Below are 19,587 nucleotides of genomic sequence, written 5' to 3'. Positions count from 1 at the left end.
CTGTTGCCTGGGCTAGAGTGCAGTGGTGTCAGCCTAGTTCACAGCAACCTCAGACTCCTGGGCTCAAGTGATCCTCCTGCCTCAGCCTCCTTAGTAGCAGGGACTACAAGCATGCGCCACCATGCCCAGCTAATTTTTTCTATGTATATTTTTAGTTGGCCAATTAATTTCTTTCTATTTTTGGTAGAGACGGGTCTTGCTCTTGCTCAGGCTGGTCTCGAACTGCTGAGCTCAAACAATCCACCCACCTCGGCCTCCCAGAGTGCTAGGATTACAGGTGTGCGCCACCATCGGGCTCAGGTCTGATCTTAACTTGGGCACCCCAGGACACCACGTGGAGCTGACTACTGGTAATCTTTTGCTTTTGTTGTTGATAATACTGTTTATATGTGTGTAGCTCTTTCCCCATACGTGTTATGGTTGTGGTTTCCCTGTGTGTGGCTGACTTACCTGAGGTTCGGAGAGATTCAGTGACTTACTCTGGGAAGAAGCAGAGCCAATCTCTGCTCTCTACCTGTGGCTTTTGGAGCAATCCTGATTCGTGGCCTAGGGCTCTTAGAGCATCCTGCTGTTCACAGGATGTTAGAATATGATGTCGCAGAGTGTTACAGCGCACTGATTAAAAAGACTGCAACCCTCCCTCTTTCCTTCTTTAGTTGATCACTTGATGTGTATTTTCAGCTTCTATCACAGGAGCCGTTTGTTGTCACATGGGCTTGTGTCCAAGTCAGAGTCTACCTCCCCATTGAGGGTGGGGCCTTGCCGTGTGGCCTTAAGCTTTTGCTCAGCCACCCCAGCTTTGACTACCCCATTGGAGCTAGTTGCAAAACAGCTGTTCGTGTTTTTGCTGAGCTGAGCCATATTTCCATCGCTTTTTACTTCTGATTTTTTTTTTTTTTGTGGGACAGAGTCTCACTTTGTTGCCCAGGCTAGAGTGAGTGCCGTGGCGTCAGCCTAGCTCACAGCAACCTTGTCAAACTCCTGGGCTCAAGCAATCCTTCTGCCTCAGCCTCCCAAGTAGCTGGGACTACAGGCATGTGCGCCACCATGCCCGGCTAATTTTTTCTATCTATATTAGTTGTCCAATTAATTTCTTTCTATTTATAGTAGAGACAGGGTCTCGCTCTTGCTCAGGCTGGTTTCGAACTCCTGACCTCGAGCAATCCGCCCGCCTCGGCCTCCCAGAGAGCTAGGATTACAGGCGTGAGCCACCGCACCCAGCCTTACTTCTGATATTCTTAAATGGCAATTTCAATATCTTGCAGAATACATTCCCTACGATCCAATCCTGAGTTTTGTCAGTTGATTGAATGGTTTAAGAAGGGCAGAAATCATTACTGTACAGTATTGCAAGAAATTGTTTTTCCCTCAAGCATTTGCTGTGCATCTGTGGCATGCACAGCTCTTTACCAGATGCTGGAAGGCCACAATTGGATCTGACAGGGTGGCCTTTTGCCCTCAGTCACTGATCCCGTGGTTGGAGAGAAGGAATGTGTGTGCTGGGGCAGAATATATTCTCGTTGAGGTAGTGACTGGTTATCATGGAATAGTCATAGTGACTATTTATCAAGTGCTGTCTCTGTGCCAGGTAAGATGCTAAATGCATAAACACATACAGGGAGTTACCAGGCAAGTGGTGTAGTGGTAATTCAGAGCATGGGCTCTGGAGTCAGGCGGACAGGGTGGAATTCTGGCTTAGTCCTTGACCAGCCGTGTCATCTCTGGCAAGTTCCTTAGCGTCTTTGAAATTTGGTTTCCTCATCTATAAAATAGGAACAATAAGACCTTCCTCATGGAGCTGTTGCAGGAGATCAAATGAAATAACTTAACGCAAAGTGACAGTGTTTTGCCTGCTACCCATTGAACATGTTGTGATGGTGGCTATGTTTTTATTTAAAAAAATTTTTGTTAGAATAGTCAAGTGCGGTAGTGAGAAGGGCAGAAAGTAGTAGAACAAGGAATTCAGTCTGTAACTGACTGTGATCAGCCTATGGTGGCTATGTAAATGGCACCAATGGAGAGCGGCCACAGAGGAACTCATTGTGCAGAGTAGGACATGGGAGTCCAAGGACCTGCAAGACCAGGGGACTCCACCAGGTGGGTGGGATTACTCGGGAAAGACTTCTTGGAAGAGCTGGCCCTTGAGTGTGTTGTCATATTTGGGTTGATAGGAGGGCAGGGTACCAGGCAGTGGCACACTGAGCAGTCATGGTGGAAAGAAAAGCCAGGCAGGGGCAAAGGGTGATGCACCAGCCTCACTGGTACTAAGGGAGGCAACGGAAGCCCTAGAGCAGGTGTCCTCAAACTATGACCCGTGGGCCACATGTGGGTGTTTTTGCTTGTTTGTTTTTTACTTCAAAATAAGATATGTGCAGTGTGCACAGGAATTTGTTCATAGTTTTTTTTAAACTTAGTCCAGCCCTCCAATGGTCTGAGGGACAGTGAACTGGCCTCCTGTTTAAAAAGTTTGAGGACCCCTGCCCTAGAGGGTGGAGAGTTGTGTGATTGATCCCTGCTGAATGCACAGGGCCTGCACTTAGGAAGCACTGTTGGAAGAATGTACTGGTTGGGGGGGTAGGGAGCCTTAGGGCCAGAGATTCATTATGTGCATCCCAGCTGCATGTTGGGATTTGAGATAAGAAGTCCCCAAGATGCTTGAGCTGGGAACTACCTAGAGGTGGATGTGATTTTGGAAAACTTCTGGAAGTGGTGGGCAGGCTGACCAGGAATGAGGAGAGTCAGGAGCGAGGTGGGGGTCATCTCAGTGTGGAATGTAGGGAATATAGTGGGACTAGGCCAGTAGTTGCAATGGGAAGAGGCAGATGTCAAGTGTCACAAAAGGGAAGTTGTCTTGGGGTGAAGTGAAGGGAGGAATAGGAGAGCTCTAATTTGCAACTCTGTCTTCATCTTGACATGCAGAGCTGGAAAAGCGATCCCATTCATACAGCAAAAGGTATTTGACCCTAGGACCTGGGGTTAGGGAAAAAGTGGAGAGGCAGATAGAAACAGGGAATTGGATACCATCTTTGGAGATGGGCTATTAAGCCCAACTCAGAATTTTTGAGAAAATTGAGTGAGCTTTAAACCAGAGCAGTTTTCTCTGAGAATTTACCTGGAGAAAGTGTCACCCAGAGAGGAGAAAAGTCTGATAGTCTGAGGATTATTGAGCTGATTTTCTCCAGTTCTTAGCTCTCAGTGCCTGCCTTTTCCTCCTGACAGTTTCTAGATGAGACAGCACACACCCCATCTGTGTGCTGAGCCTCCTGCTGTTTGTGAGGCTGGGGTGGGGGGGCTGAGGCCCTCGGAAGAGCTAATCAGGTACTTGGAGCTTTCTCTTTGATTCCGGGGCAGGCTGGGTGGAAGCTGAAACCACCTCCTAGCAAGTGGATTTACACTTCGCAAAACAGTCTATTTGTGGATGTTATAATAGACATGAGAGGTTTAGGTTTTGTGTTGCATTTTTTTGGAGAGAGAGATTATCCTAGAAGACTGAAAATATGATTTATAACTCTTGTTTCTATGTTTCTCCCGCCTACTTGATGTTCATGGTTTCTGTGCTGGGACTTTGGAATGGGATTTGATCAGGAGGAAAGACAGGAGATCTGCTACCAAGAGGGGAAGTCCGTGGAGACCTAATTTGCAAGATAAGGGACGGTATGCTTTACCTCCTGAGAAAAGATCTGTGCCTAGTCCTGTGTCTGGCCTCTGTTGTTTTTACAGCTTTGAGTCAGGTTTCTTTCCCCGATGGCTGCTCCTCCAGCTGGAGAGGACACACAGCTTATGGGAGGCTTTTCCCTCTGGGGCCAGATTAAGCTCATTTCTGGGGCAAAGGGCAAATGCAGCCAATCCTACCAGATTTATAGCCCCAAAGGGACATTTCAGCCACTGCATCTTTGAGAGATTTGTCCCAGGTCAGCCAACCCAGCAGAGTAAGGCCAAGAGTTTAGTCGTTGGTGGAGTCCAACCAAGGGGGTCTTTGTGGGACCCTGGCTTGGATGGGTTGAAGATCTGCCCTCCCAGTGAAATCACATAACACGATGGTGTGCCTTCCCTACTCTAAATTGAGCTCTGGTGCCACATTTTACTGATGAGCAGAGGAGCCCAGGTGTGACCCATGTGCCTCCTTCAGAGACTCTGCCCTTGAACCTAATAGTCTTTTAACAGGTTATCAAGTGGTAACACAAAGAGTCAGTGTGAAAGTTACTTTAGCTACATAACATTTGCACCTGGTACACACATTTAAATGTCTAAAAGTCTCATTTTATTCTCTCTCTCCAGTAACCCATTTCCCTTCCCTAGAGCCCATGTCTGGTACATTGTTTTGTCTAATCTTTTAGAGATGGTTTGTCCATTTAAAATGGAAAGAGATTTATAGTGTTTTTTTCCTCCTACACTCTCTCTGCCCCATGCCCTTTTTACTTATCTGTGGATCTTGGAGATTTTCCCAGGTCAGCACAGATAAGTCTGCTGCTCTCTTTAACAGCTGTGTGGCATTCCATGGTCTCTTTTTTGTTTTTACAATTTGTTTATTGCAAAATCTGTACTTATAGAAGTACACTTATAGAAGACATATGTAAAACATATGTACATTAAAACAAAATAATAAAGTGAACATCAGTGCTCCCATTCCCCAGGTTAAGGATAGGACCATATAAGCCCCCGTGCGCCCTTCCCAGTTGAAGCCCTTACCCCCACAGCTTTTGCGATGATCGTTCTCTTGATTTTCTTGTTAGTTTTCCCAGTACGACCAATCTTGAAGTAACTTACTGTTTCCTTTTACCTGGTTTTCAACATCCTAGACATGGAATCCTACTGTAGATTTCTGTGACTTGCTTAGCGTTACGTTTGTGATCCATCACGTGACTGCACGTAGGTCCGTCTTGCTGTAGAGCTTTCCACTGTGTGACTGTGCCACGCTGTAGTCATCCTTTCTACGGCCAAGAGGCCCTTGGTCTACTTCTATTTTTTTTGCTCTTAGGAGCAACACTGCTATGAACATTCTTGTACATGGCTTCTGGTGCACATGAGCAAGAGTTTCTCCAGAGTGTAAACTAGGAATGGAATTGCTGGCATGTCTAACTTTTCTAGGTTATTCAAAACCCTTTGCCAGTGTGGCTGTATTAATTTGCCCTTCTTCCCAGCAGCAGTACAGAACATTGAGTATTTTCTAATCACTCAGGTAGTGGAAATTTGTACTACTTATCTGTCTGAGGGCTGCCTTGTGATTGCAACTTCTTTGGGTGATTTTTTCCCCCCAGTTGCTTAGTGACAAGGATTCAGACAGTTGATTTTTCTTGCACATAGTTTTTTGGGGCAGGGAGCAGTAGATCAGGTTTATTTCTGGTTCACTCTTACCTTGTGGGGATATCCTTTGGACGTCCCAACTTCACTGCCAGTGATATCTTAGATTTCGGGTTTGCCTGGTTGTGCAAATGCCTTCGAGGTAAAAGCTGCAGCGTTTACTTTCCCTTCTGGGTTTCTGGCTCCTCTTTGGTTTTGGCCTGAGTGTTTCTTATTTTCTTACTAACTTGTCTATGCTTTTAAGAAAAAATTTAAGCAAATATATATTAGTTTATGTATATGTATGTATTACATATATTTTAGCCAACACTTTCAGTTATTTTCGGCAGGAGGCATGGGTGGTTATCTAGTCCAACTGGAAAAAACTCTCAGTGCTTTTGAGATGGGGCCCTTGCATCCCTAGGGGTATGGCCTCCACTCTCAGGGGGCCTTGGCTTCACACTTGAGGTGTAAGGCCACCAGTACCACAGTGATGTTATGGAATTAGTTTGGACCACTCCCCCAGAATTTGATGCCTGGGTCAGGAATCAGACTTATTGTTTCAAACTCATATGACACTGATTTGTCCCAGGAGACTGCTTTGCAAATTTGTAATGGGAGACGGCATCTCCACAATCTGCTCCTTCTGGTTTTAAAGATCTGTGGTTGACCCATCTGTACCAAGTAGGTCTTATGTGGGGCCAGGTCCACTCTAGCAGTCAGTGGTGTATAGATAGGGTTGCTTAGGGAGCAGGAATAGCACACAGGCAATTAATAAATGTCTTAAGGGAGGGTTTTATGATATTACTCTAGTTCAGATCCTTATCCCCCTTGTCCCTGGTTGCAAATTTCCTACTTTCACATAGTGCTCTTTCTAAATATTCTATTTTAGCCTTTTGATTTCTGAAATTCCTCATAATAATCTTCACATGTATTGTGCTCTTGGGTAGACTGTGTGAATGCCCCATTGTCATTTTTGCCACTGCCAAATCCATGTTGGTAGATGTTAATTTCAAGCTGGCCTGATCCTTGTTTGTTTTGTTTTGTTTTGTTTTTTTTGAGACAGAGTTTCACTCTGTTGCCTGAGCTAGAGTGCCCTGGTGTTAGCCTAGCTCACGGCAACCTCAAACTCCTGGGCTCAAGCTATCCTCCTGCCTCAGCCTCCTGAGTAGCTGGAACTACAGTCAGGTGCCACCATGCCCGGCTAATTTATATATACCCCCCCATATGTATATGTATATGTATATGTATATGTATATGTATATGTATATGTATATGTATATGTATGTGTGTGTGTACATATATGTATACATACATATATGTATATATATGTATACATACATATATATGTGTATATATATACATATATACACACACACATATATATACACATACATTTTGGTTGTCCAGCTAATTTCTTTCTATTTTTTAGTGGGGACGGGGGTCTCGCTCTTGCTCAGGCTGGTCTCAAACTCCTGACCTCGAGTGATCCTCCTGCCTTGGCCTCCCAGAGTGCCAGGATTACAGGCATGAGCCACACTGCACCCAGCCTAATATGTTTGCTTTTATTGTCAGTCTTAGAACTTATTTCTCTCCGTTTCTTCATGTACATTTCTCCTCCTCTTATGTTTTCTCTTCTTTCTCTCAGTCCTGATTCTATAAACATTTGTTTCCCACGATCTGGTCTTTTGCATTCCTTACTACCCTCTCCCTGTGAGCTGGCCTGACACTATCCAGCCCTGTCAAGTGGGCAAAGCAGAACCCGAAGTTAGCATCCCAAATTCTGTCCTTTACTTGATGAACAAATTAACCTTTACTGTGAGCTCTTTGTGTGCCTGGGGTTGAGTAAGAACTTGCCCACCTGACATCCCCTTTGTCTCATTTAAGCTCACAGCAGTGTGGATTTGTGTAATAACATCCCTGTTTCACTGAAGTCTCCAAAAGGGCAGCCTGCAGAGTTTCCTATTGATTACTGTAAAATCTCTTCTACTGGGCTATGGAGATAGGAGGGAATACAGATGATCAGGTTGTTTCTGTCCATGTAACTGGTCCTTCATATGTATTGATTTTTAAAATTATTTATCCTTTCTTTTTTTAAGAGATGGAGTCTTGCTGTGTTGCCCAGGCTGGTCTCAAACTCTTAGGCTCAAGTAATCCAGACCTTTCTAGTAGCTGAGACTATAGGCGTGCCACCATACCTGGCTGATTTTTAATAGACTTTTACATTTCTGCTGTTTCCCCCTGCCCTCTAGTGTATTGCTGGGCTGCTGTATACCTTCTATGTTAAAGAATAGAAATGGAGAGGAGTACATGGACATGACTGGGAGTCAAGCTGTAGAGTCATACTGTTGGGTTCAAGTCCTTGACTAATTAAAGCATAACTAGGGAGGCCAGCCTAGATGGTTAAAAAGTTATATATTTAAAATGTTACTGCTGGGTGTGGTGGCTCATGCCTGTAATCCTAGCACTCTGGGAGGCCGAGGTGGGAAGATTGCTTGAGCTCAGGAGTTTTAGACAAGCCTGAGTAAGAGTGAGACCCTACTAAAAATAGAAAAAATTAGCCAGGCATGGTGGCACACATCTGTAGTCCCAGCTAATTGGGAAGCTGAGGCAGGGGGATCGTTTGAGCCCAGGAGTTTGAGGTTGCTATGAGTTAGGCTGATGCCATGGCACTCTAGCCCAGGCAATAGACCGAGAGTCTGTCTCAAAAAAAAAAAAAAAAAGTTACTTATGTATGAATATTCATAGCAGTATTATTCAAAAGAGCCAAAAAGTGGAAACAACCCAAGTGTTCATCAACCAATGAACGGATAAACAAAATGTGGTCTATCCATGCAGTGGAATGTTATTCAGCCATAAAGGGATGAAGTTCTGACACCTGATACCATATGTATGAACTATGAAAATATTGTGCTAAGTGAAAAAAGCCAGACACAAACAGGCCACATGGTGTATGAAATTTTTATGAAATATCTGGAATAGGCAGATCTGTAGAGATGGAAAGCAGATTAGTGGTTACCAGGGGATTGGGGATGGGGAATGACAGTTATTGGTTCAAGTTTCTTTTTTGGAGTGATGAAAATGTCCTGGAATTATATAGTGGTGATGGTCGCACAACATTGTAAATATGCTAAAAACCACTGAATTGTGTAGTACTTGTAACCAGAGTGTGTGCATTATTAGGACCATGTGCCAAACGATTCTAGTCATGTCCCCAGTCTCGGGTCGTATTGACTTACCATAATTTGTTTAATCATTTGCCTACTGTAGAGCATTTGGATTATTTCCAGGATTTTGTGATTATTGATAATGGTAAGCTTTGCTTTCAAAGTTTAATATTTTTTTAAAAATCCTACTTCCTACACTATGCCAGGCACTTAAGAAATACTCCATAAATATTTATTGAGTTATCTATGCTTGTTATTCCCATTTCATTAGTGTGGATAATTACCTACTATTCCAGAGTATTTGCAAGAAGATAATATCCCTTAAATTATGTGCCTTTTACATTTGTAAGCTATGTTTATATTTTTTTCCAAATAGAAAATAGTTTGCTTGCCTTTTCTGATCATAAAGGTAGTATCTGCTAAGTGTAATCAATTCAGAGAATGCCTTGCTTGGTCCTTGTCTTTTAGAGGCCTCAACAATTCCACATTTGCAAAGGAATGTGCTTCATATCTATCTGCCATATCCTTCTTTTCATTTTCTTTTCTGCATCTTGAGTTTCATCATTTTCTTCCAGGTAGCTTCTTAGATGCCTTCTCTGAGACAGGAGTCTAGGATGCCACTGTCATTTTGTCCAAAGATATGTCTATCTTGTTTGCAAATAAGAAGGAAGCATAAGTAGAGTATTTGTTATTTGTTCTGCTAAGTCAACATCCTTAATTTCTAACTTTTTTTCTCTCTCTCTTTTTTTTTTTTTGCCTCGAAATTTTCTGACATTCTAAAGCTGTGTGCTTTTGTGTGACCCATGTAAAACACTTATGTATTACATAGCTCTTTTGCAGAAGGGAAGGAATGGACTTCTAGGGTTCTTGTCCCTTTTCCTTTGTTGTGCAACAGAGCCATTCACTAGCCTGACTTCTTACTGGTCTCCGTTCCCTGCCCCACTGTCATTGCTCAGCATACCTGGAGACGGAACATGGCAGTCATGGTGGGCCGTTCTCTGTTTACAAAGCTAGTGTTACTGACCTGTGCCTTGCTTTTCTCTTCAGAGTTATTTTTCCAGGAACTAGAATGATCTCATATCTGTGTCCTTGTCTGAAACTTCATTTGTGCTAACAGCAAACCTGGACAAGATTATTCAGCAGAGTCAGGGTTACAGCCCAGGAAATGAAGTGAAACTTACAGGCCTTTCCAGTGATGGAGAAGCCTCATTTTCACCAGTTGTCTGATGGCTTCTGGCTTCCTTGTGAATGGTAAACAACTTGTGTCCCTGTCACTTGCAGCCATGTAGGCAGGGGTCTGGGGTCTAGGCCAGAGACAGGAAATGAAAGGGTGGAGCAGAGGAAGACCAGGTACTACTTTTTTTTTTTTTTTTTTTTTTTCATTTCAAAATATTATGGGGGTATGCACATTTTGGTTACATTATTTGTTTTTGTACTGTTTGAGTCAAAGTTACAAGTGTGCCCTTCACCCAGATAGTGTGCATTGTACCCATTAGGTGTGAATTTACCCCTAATTTACATCCCCTCCTCCTGCCTCCCACCTGCTTGATTTCTGCTGAGTTTTACTTCTGCGTGGAGACCAGGTACTTTCATTGGAGTTGAGTATGCGTGTCCAAAAGAGCTGGGCTCCTTGCTTTTTCCAACTAGTGCTGATGACTGAAAGAATGTTTTACTCATAGGATGAGGCAGTTATTTGTTGAATGAAAGTACATCTGTCTGTAGCTGTCTCTTTATCTTTCTTGTCAATATTCTGTTTGTTTAGATTTCAAACCCAACACTCTCCTCTCGGATTTAAGTTAAGACCGACCAAAACCCCTTTACTAATTCAGTGAGTCTGTTCCGGGATTGTCAGTGCTGGCTGGGCTTTATGCAGATGAAGGGACCCCTCATCTCATTCATGAACACAGGGAATTGTAATGAGGAAGATTGTGGGTCTCTTTTTTCCTATTTAACTTAGCAGGAGGTGAGGGAAGGAACCACTTAGTGAATGATGTAGGGTTAGGCAGCTTTCTCTTTGTAGAGCCTTGTTAGTCTAAAATTCTCAGGGACAGTTCCAAAGTATTGGGAAAATGAGATCAAAATTCTTGGGTGGTTTTGTATCTGCTGGTTGGTTTTTTCTGATTGGTTGATGGATTGATTGAGGTAGAGTGTTGCTCTGTCGTCCAGGCTGGAGTACAGTGGTGTGATCCTGGCTCACTGCATCCTGGAACTCTTGGGCTCAAGTGATCCTCCTGCCTCAGTCTCCTGAGTAGCTGGGACTATAAGTGTGTACCACCCTGCCTGGCTAATTGGTTTTTATTGTTTCATGCACTGAGATGGGGTCTTGTTATATCACCCAGGCTGGTCTTGAACTCCTGGCCTCAATATTTTTCCTTATTTAGAGCTAAATTTACATTAAAGAATATGACAGTAAAATAATATTGGCATCTAATGATAATGATGATGGCATCTAATAATGATGGCAACTAAATTTATTCCACTTTCTTGGGGTCTGTTATTTATTTACAAAAGCATCAGTTTGAAAAATCCAGGGGTCTCTTTATTATCTCTTCTTCTTTACAACAATCCTGGAAGTAAAAAGTGTTACCTTGGAGAAACTGAGGCTCTGAGGAGAGGAAGGAACTACTTGTCCACGATCATCCAGCTGGACAGTGGCAGAGCTCAGATCAGACTCACTTCTCTGAGTCCCGCCTGCGCCCAGGCCTGCCTTGCATGGTGCCACTGCTGCAGCAGAACAGAGCTCGCCTCCCCTTGAGAAGACTGCATGTCTCTGCTTTTATTTCTCCAAATGGCCCCAGGTTTTCTTTGTCATTTCTGTGCTTGTGTCCTTTGCAAAGGCTTTAGCTTCCTTTTATTTTTCCTACCCCAGTAGGATCCGACAAGATGCCTGGGGTCTAGGAACAGGTTCTTTGCTCAGACATCTTGGTTCTTATCTGTTTTACAAAATTATCCTTGGCCTCTGTTTTCTTTTTCCTTTTATTTCCTCTCAAAATACTGCTTCTTGAAGGCAATAGTGAAGATAAAGATAATCTGGCCCAAGGGTTTGAAGAAATGTAAAGAAGTTTTTTTAGCAAGCAGCTGAGTTTTTTAGCAGGGTTGTTTTCATACTCCTTGTTGCCCTAGTGTAAGTGGGTTGTCTTCCTCACGACACCCAGAAAACAAATGTATAAATGGATGCAGTCAGGTGGCAGTTGAGCCAAGGGTCACACGAGACATCTTGTCCTTGGCTACATTTCCTTTGTCACATGCCTGTATTTCTGTGCATTGAACACATTAAATTTGGAGGCAGGCCTAGCTTGATTACTTGAGAAGGACTGAGTTCTGATACCAGTTGAAGGAAGGGGGGTGAGGCTGCTTGGAGGGAGCGTGCAGTGAAGGTGAAGAAATGGCCCTGAGATTCTTGGGGTTGATGGGATGCCATTGTGTAGAGTTGGCCCTCTGTCCTTTCTGAAGCTCCAGACAGGTCCCCAGGAGACAGGCCTTTCAGGGACTGCCACTTTCTCTGGCGTTAGGTCCATGCACATTTTCCCATCCCTCTCCACTTGTCCCAGCTTCGTCTTCCGAATTCTGGATCTTCCTTCCAAAATTGAATCCTAGTTTCACACTTTCCTTCCTAGCCAGCTGTTAAGCAGGGGTTTGTGGCAGGAAAAAGAAGACAGAATCTTCTGTTGCCCGTAGGAAGATGCCAGGGATGCTGGGTGAATCTGCTAGTGAGTAGCCTGGCACCTTTCACCAAGGTTCACTTTGTTGGATGTGGAGTCTGAGAAGAACATCTCCCTTGCCTTTCCCCTCCTCCCTTCCCCTTTCTCTGCCCCCTGTGTGGTATGCTCTGGGTGGTCCCTTATTACTTACACCTTTTCTCAGCCTCTGCTAATCTGACTACTTCAGATTGAACCAGCCTCATTCTGAGTCCATTCATTCATATATTCATTCAAGAAGCGTTTTGTGCCAGGCACTGTGGTAAACTACATTTTCAAGACTGTATCTGCTATTTTCATACCACTATCACTTGGAGAAGTCTGGATCACTGATGTGCCTTTGACCCGATACCCATTTCATAAACCCAGGTATTCCTCTCAAGTAATACAGTATCTCTTTCCCAAAGAATTAAGGCCTAGATTTTAATTCTTATGCAAAGGGGGTACCTAGCCCAGGCCTCTCACTGCCATACCTGATTCTTTTCTCAGCCTTGGGATTTTAGATCCCTCTCCTCTTCCTTGTTATCTGTTTGCTGTTCCTAGAACAGATTGTCAAGATTGGTCCATTCACTCACTGCCACTGCTCTGGAGTCCATTTGACTGTTGTCACTACACTGTTGTTGCTACACTACCCTGCCCCTCCTTGCCAGCCAACGGCTTCTCATTTCTTCCCAGCTTGTCAAGCTCCTGGAGGTCTCGGGAGAGTCTCTACCATCTGCCAACAGGCCCCACTCAGGACTCTGCAAAAGTGCTCTTTAAGGGTGTGAGTGAAGGGAGAATTTGAAAATAGCAAAAATTTCTCCATTCATTTTACCTTTTGAGACTAACTCGTAAGGCCTGAGATAGTCTGCTTGGGCCCAGGATTCTAAGAGTATCTTGCAGGGACCCTCCTGAAGCCTTCTTAAGTTTATATGGGTGCTGGAGGCTTATTGGGCTTGGTCTAGCTCCTCCCTGAACTGCCTCCTTAGAGGAACTTCTGGAGAGAGGAGATCCTCCAGGGAGGAGTCCTGAGTGCTGCTGTCCTCTCCTGGGCCTTCTCCACTTGGCTGGGGCTCTGCTTTGAAGCTAGGGTGAAGGGAATATCTGGGTGTCACACATGCTCGGTGCAGTTTAGGGGCTGGAGAAATCTTTTATTTATTCTTCTGCCTCTCATCTCCACACCCACAGCCCCAGAAAGAGAATGTTGGAAGTAGAATGTTAATAGCACAGTCAGTTCTACTGGGCTCAAGACATGGTGGCTTGTTTACCTCCCTTCTATAGGAGTTGCGGGTGGAGGGAGGAATTCTGTTATAATTACCTTGCAAATGAATTTTTCTTTAATGCAAAATTCTTTAGGAAGAAGAAAAAGGATTCTACTTGCTGTTTCCCTCACCACTTAGAGAGCTCACAGGCTGCTGTGAGGGAAGGGACCTGGGCATGTGACTAAAGATTTTGCACTTGATGGTGGGTGCTCCATCAGGGATAAGAAGACATGCTAAGGTAGGGGAGAGCTAACCAGCGTCCAGTTTGTCCCCTTCCTGTAGCAGGAGGTCTTCCTGGACCATCCCAGGTTCTAGGCCGCCCTTGGAAGATCTTTCCTGCAGCCCACCCTAGGCTGTGAGTATTGCTAGCCCAGAAGGCTGAGGCTAAGTCACCTCTTGACCCAGGTCACCCAAGTTCAGGCTAAACAATCTCTCCATTATTATATAGAATGCCAACAGTTTTCCAGATCTTTCTCCCTTGTTGGTAACTCTGTCATGTACACCGGGGCAGTGGACGTGCACTGTTGTCAGTGTTAGATATTCTGATGCTTAAGTCTAGCCAAGGCAAAAAGCACACATGAGGCAGATCCTGAAGACAGTGTATGAAGCAACAAACATCAACCTATAAAATAAGATTGGCCTTGCCTGTCCTGGTTCCAGTTTTCCTTAGAGCTTAGTTCTAGAATTTCGGACTTGACCTCTTTTATTAACTTATCAATTCTCCATACCCTTGAACTCCTTTATCCTGGGTAGGAAGGGGTGAGAGGCCATCTCTGGAAACCTATACCGATTTGCACATACCCTTCTGATAAGAAAACTACTTTCACATACATTTCTGGGGGGTGGGGTGGAGGGGTAGGTGGGGAGATTAGGAATCTTGTTTTGTAGATGATTTGCCCAAGGTCACAAAGAACCAGGGCTGGGATCCAGATTTTCTGCCACCAAATCTTATTTCCTGCAGTGCCATGTTTTTTTCCCTTCAGGGTTTATCTGTACTATAACCACCTGGTTCCTACTTGGATATTTGCTCTGTTAGGCCTTGCAGAGCCCAACGTGAGTAAGCCTTGGTCTCAGGCAGCTCCTAGGGATTCAGGTTCACCGGAAGCTAGAATGAGTGACCTGCTGCCTGTAGCTGGCTGTGTCACTTATGCAGTGAGGTGCTCCTTAACTCTTGGCTATGAGTGACACAGGCCTTCTGTCCATGGCTGTGGGCCTGGCCCGACCTACACTGGGAAGCGCTAAGGGCAGACTACAAGGGCTGGCCCAGGTCGTTCTGTGAAGACTGGTGAATGGAACTGTGCCCCTTCCCCGGGAAGAGATCGGCCCCTGCCTGAGGTCATTTGTTTGGGCTGAGCTCCAACAGCAGTGGCGTGAGTTCCAGTAGAACCAGTAGCTAGAAGATATATGGGTTGGCGTGCTTGTTTTAGAGGGCGAGGAGGAGGAAGGACTGAAGCAGAAGGGTGAGGACTTCCTGCTGAAGAGCTGGAGAGCGCTGGAGGAAAGACAGGGCAGCCAGGGGTGATTAGTGCTGAGCTTGGGATGCTGAAAGGTACGAACAGGGCTGGTGCCTGGAAGGACTGCGGAAGAAGGGAGGCCGAGCCAAATTGGAGTTTCAGGGGACTGGAACCAGGCTCCCCCAGTGGGCCCAGGATTTCTGCCTAGTTATCCTCTGTGCCTTTGGCACGAGACTTTGGGATGTGTTGTGGAAGTCTCCCAACCTGGAGTGCTGCCTCTGAGGCCTACGGCCCCTCTCCTAGGAGCTCCCCCTGAGGGGAGGGCCCTGGCACAGCCCTCTGCGGGATGGAGCCGAGTCACTGCAGGAGCCCTTGGTCTCTGCATGATCACTGGGCACGGAGTGGCCTGCAGCTGGCTGTCAGCTTCGTGGGGCTGCTGTGCAGCTGAGGGAGGACTTGCTTTGCTCTACAGCTATTTACAGAGCGCGATGTGTTCTAGGCCCCAAGCTACATACACACATGTCTCCCTGGAGACACAGCAGGGAAAAGGCCCCAGTGCTGTGTCCTGTCATCAGAGGAGAGAGGCAGAAGGCCACTTCCTGTTCAATTACAGCTGTGCCCAGTGCTGCAAATGCAAAGCGCAGTGGATGATGAGAGTGCACTAACCCTGTGCCGGTCCTGGGGAAGCCTCCCTCCCACCATGGTTATCTGCCTCCCACAGCAGGCAGCGTCCGGGTGTGGATCTTGGCAGAACACAGGGAACCTTAGGCAGGGTTTGGAGACTCAGCTACTCGCCCTGTGTGATGGAGTGGAGGGTGGGAGGAGCCATGGCCTCTCCACCCATTCCCTCCCTGGCTGGAGTCTCACTGGAGCTGTGGCCTGGTGAGCCCCTCCCCACTGGGACCGGTGTGGCACACTGTTAACCAGCCCCTGGGAGTGTCATTGGAGGTGATGGCAGATATGCCTCAAAGGGACAGGGTCTGTTTCAAGTTGAATGAAATGCTTTCTTGCCTGGCTGCAGATTATCAATTTGTAGATTATCTAGGTTTGTTCTTTCCTCACATTTTTGGAGCCTTTGCTATGGGCCAGGCTCAGTCCTTCCCTCAAAGAACTAGCAGCTCTTCCTGCTTTCTTTCTTCCTGGCTTCTTACCTATTGACCTTACCAAGAGAGATTGGGCAGGGATAAGGTATGAAACACAAAACAAACCACCTTGTCTTACCCAATAGGAGCTGGGGCCGAAGAGCTGGCAGGGAGAAAGACAGAGCCTGTTGGCTTACCGAAGTGTTCGGGTTGATTGTGAATTGTTTAGGTGGCTTAATATCCCCATAGAAAGCAGGAAGTAGCTGGGCTTTGAGTTCCTAGATTTCTTTTTTGAGGGCAACCCTCCTGACCCTTCAAACCCACCTTGGTGGCCGTGTCCTCAGGGCCAGTACCACCCAGGCCTGGGCACATGTGGCCCCCGTCCCAGACTCTTCACTTCAGAGGACCCCATACTTCAAAGTGCCTTTCTTCTAATTTTCCAAGTCTTCCTCCAGTGCCTGGAGCCAGCTGGGGCCCCAGCGCAATTCTGGCTGGGTGCTTCACGCCCACGCTGGGGTCCCCACTGATCCCTTGGGGACACTTCCAATCCTTCTACTCTGTTCTGTGGAGCCGTTCCAGGGCCCCGTGTCAGAGCTCAGTTTTGGGGTATGGCTACAGTATTTCTTTTGTGGGAGCATGTGAGATTTGCCTTCTAGAATGGTGCTGACACACTAATTTTAAGTGATTCAAGTTTTCTTATATAGACAGGTCCTCAAAATCTATTTGTCTGGGTCCTCACACATCCTATGGCCCTGCCCAGGGGCCACCCACCAGGCTCTGCTCTGCTTAGCAGCTCTGGGTTGGGACCAGAAAAGAGGACAAGGGCCTATTGTGTGTCCCTGGGGCCTGAATGGCACTTTGTTTTCCCCATTTGGCTCTACAGGCCAAGTAGCTTTACTGCTCCTATGGTTGTAACAGACTCCAGCAAGAAATCTTTTCCTGTGTGGACTTCACATTGTTGTCCTGACTATCCTGGGAAGACGGGGCTTTCAACCAACTTAGGCTCTTGTGTTAGTTACTGCTGGGTGGGGGCTCGTCACCGTGGTTCCCAGAGAAGGAGCTGTCCCTCCTAGGAGACCTCAGCTGTCTCTTGGCGGAAAGGGGGAAAACCCTTTTGTTCACACGACACTGGGCAGCTAGTTGGCAGGAAGGAAATGTGGGAATTGGTGGGAAAGCCCCCCCCCCAGAGTGAACTGGGGCTGGGGGCCACTGGGCAAAGGCAGGAGATGGTAGTGTTTGCTGCCATCTCCTTTTTCTGCTCTCTTGCCTTCCTACCCCAATCGCACCCACTCCCTCCTGGCCCACTCTCGTGTGGAAGCAGGAAAGTGACCCCCATAGTTGAAGCTGCCTGTTCTGTGTTGAGTTCGAGGGAATGGAAAGGTGGTATCGGGCAGAAAGAGAACAAGCAGAGGGCAGGTTGTGAGGTTCGGAAAGCACAGGAGCTTCTGTTCGGCTGAACTCGGGTCCTGCAGGCTGTCGGTCATGCAGAATGCTGAGGTCAGCCCTCCCACCCGGCTGGGACAGGAGTCACGCCCACTTCCCTCCCATACCTCTTCTGTGTCACTTTGGCTGTTGTTTTATTCTTAAATTGGCACTACCTTCCCCTAGGCCAGCAGGCAGTGCTGTCCTTGACGTGTGGTTCACCAAGTACGGTCCACAGGCACCTACACGTCCTCAAGACCATTCCAAGGGGGTCTGTGAGTTAAAAAGATTATTTTTTAATTTTTTTTGTAGAGAGGGGGTCTCGCTCTTGCTCATGTTGGTCTCCAACTCCTGAGCTCAAGCGATCCTCCCGCCTCAGCCTCCCAAAGTGCTAGGATTACAGGTGTGAGCCATCGCGTCAGGCAGACTTTTATAATGATAGTAATGGGTTATTCGCCTTTTGTGTTGTGTTGACATTTGCACTGATGATGCAAAAATAGTGGTGGGTAGAACAGCTGGTGCCTTTGTGGGAGTCAGGGCAGTGGCACCAGAGTCCGTCTTCCCCATGCACTCCCAGTGTGACAGAGTGGCCTTGATGAAGCAGTAAAAGCTATTCATTTTGTGAACTCCATGAGTGTGTATTCGTCTTTAACGTCCTGTGTGAGGAAATGGGAAGTAAACATTCTGCTCACTGAGCTACAGTGGTTGTTTCAAGGAAAAGCACTTCTGGGATTGTTTGAGTTGCACGCTGAACTAGCTGCTTATTTATTTTTTTTTCAGAGAACACTGGTTTTACTTGAAAGAACAACTGACAGACAACTGTGGTTATTCAGACTTGGGTATCTAATCAACTTTTTCTTGAAAATGAACATAGTGAGCCTGTTGCTTCAAAGAAAATAACTAACAATATTTGTGACTAATGGTTAAATTAGAGTTCCTAAGCAAAAATTAGAATTTTGGAAAACTGACATTCATCATCATGAGCTTGACGGCTTGAAGACTTTTCTTTTTTTCTTTTTTTAATTTTTTTGAGACAGAATCTCACTGTTGCCTAGGGTAGATTGCCGCGGCATCAGCCTAGCTCACAGCAACCTCAAACTCCTGAGCTCAAGCAATCCTCCTGCCTCAGCCTCCTGAGTAGCTGGGACTATAGGCATGTGCCACCATGCCCGGCTAATTTTTTTTTCTATATATTTTAGTTGGCCAATTAATTTCTATTTTTAGTAGAGATGGGGTCTCGCTCTTGCTCAGGGTGGTTTCGAACTCCTGACCTCTAGCAATCCGCCCGCCTTGGCCTCCCAGAGTGTGAAGACTTTTCTTTTTTTTTTGAGACAGAGTCTTGCTTTGTTGCCCAGGCTAGAGTGAGTGCCATGGCGGCAGCCTAGCTCACAGCAACCTCAAACTTCTGGGCTCAGGCAATCCTCCTGTCTCAGCCTCCTGAATAGCTGGGACTACAGTATGCGCCACCATGCCCGGCTAATTTTTTTTTATATATATATATATATTAGTTGGCCAATTAATTTCTTTCTGTGTTTTTTATAGTAGAGACGGGGTCTCGCTCAGGCTGGTTTTGAACTCCTGACCTTCAGCAATCCACCCACCTCAGCCTCCCAGAGTGCTAGGATTACAGGCGTGAAGACTTTTCTGATGAGATTGGTGATGATGTTATTAACGTGGTATTTTGGCATTTTATTATAAAATATGTTAACATCTTGAAAATCACCATAACTCAGTGAACTAATATTTTTTAGATGGCCAGTGTGTGAAGTTACAAAATCAGGTTGGGTGAAAGGCCCATTTGAAATTCAAGAAACGCCAATGGATTTTATTTATTTTTATTTTACCATATTATGGGGGTACAAATATTAAGGTTACATATATTGCCCTTGCCCCCCTCCCCCCAGGCTAATGGATTTTAATGTCACAGAGTAAGAAAAGTTCATGGGGTTTCAGATTCCACATTAAAATTAACTATGACTTACTGAATTTTGGTGTAGTATTAAAGAGGAGTAGCCACAATTGTCTGAAAAGACTATTAAAATATTCCTCCATTTTGCAACTACATGTCTGCGTGAGTCCAAATCATCTTCTTTTTTTTATTTTGACATATTATGGGGGTACAAATTTTAAGGTTTCAATAAATGCCCTTCCTCCCTCCCCCCACAAGTCTGAGTTTCCAGCGTGACCATCCCCCAGATGGTGCACATCTCACTCATTATGTATGTATATACCCGCCCCCCCCT

The 19,587-nt window shown here is 45.7% G+C and overlaps 1 protein-coding gene across 8 annotated transcripts in view; it reads left to right on the top strand.

Annotated features, from left to right (window-relative positions):
- The window catches only part of PC (pyruvate carboxylase), a 100,309-nt gene that overhangs the window by 17,809 nt on the left and 62,913 nt on the right, over positions 1-19,587 (top strand). For 3 of the 8 annotated variants that reach the window (XM_012757594.3, XM_012757592.3, XM_012757593.3), the window contains one exon: positions 13,481-13,624. The exons of 3 other annotated variants lie outside the window; for them this stretch is intronic. In XM_012757594.3, coding sequence (XP_012613048.1) covers positions 13,586-13,624 — 39 coding nt within the window. In that variant the 5' untranslated portion in view covers positions 13,481-13,585. Of the gene's footprint in view, positions 1-9,253; positions 9,699-13,480; positions 13,625-19,587 lie in introns of those variants that run through there. 2 more of the 8 variants (XM_012757595.2, XM_012757596.3) reach the window with 2 other exon arrangements.

Source organism: Microcebus murinus, chromosome 4 (assembly GCF_040939455.1).
Source record: "Microcebus murinus isolate Inina chromosome 4, M.murinus_Inina_mat1.0, whole genome shotgun sequence".
Lineage (NCBI taxonomy): Eukaryota > Metazoa > Chordata > Mammalia > Primates > Cheirogaleidae > Microcebus > Microcebus murinus.
Note: the sequence above shows the minus strand (reverse complement) of the source record. Positions and strands in the feature narration are given on the sequence as shown.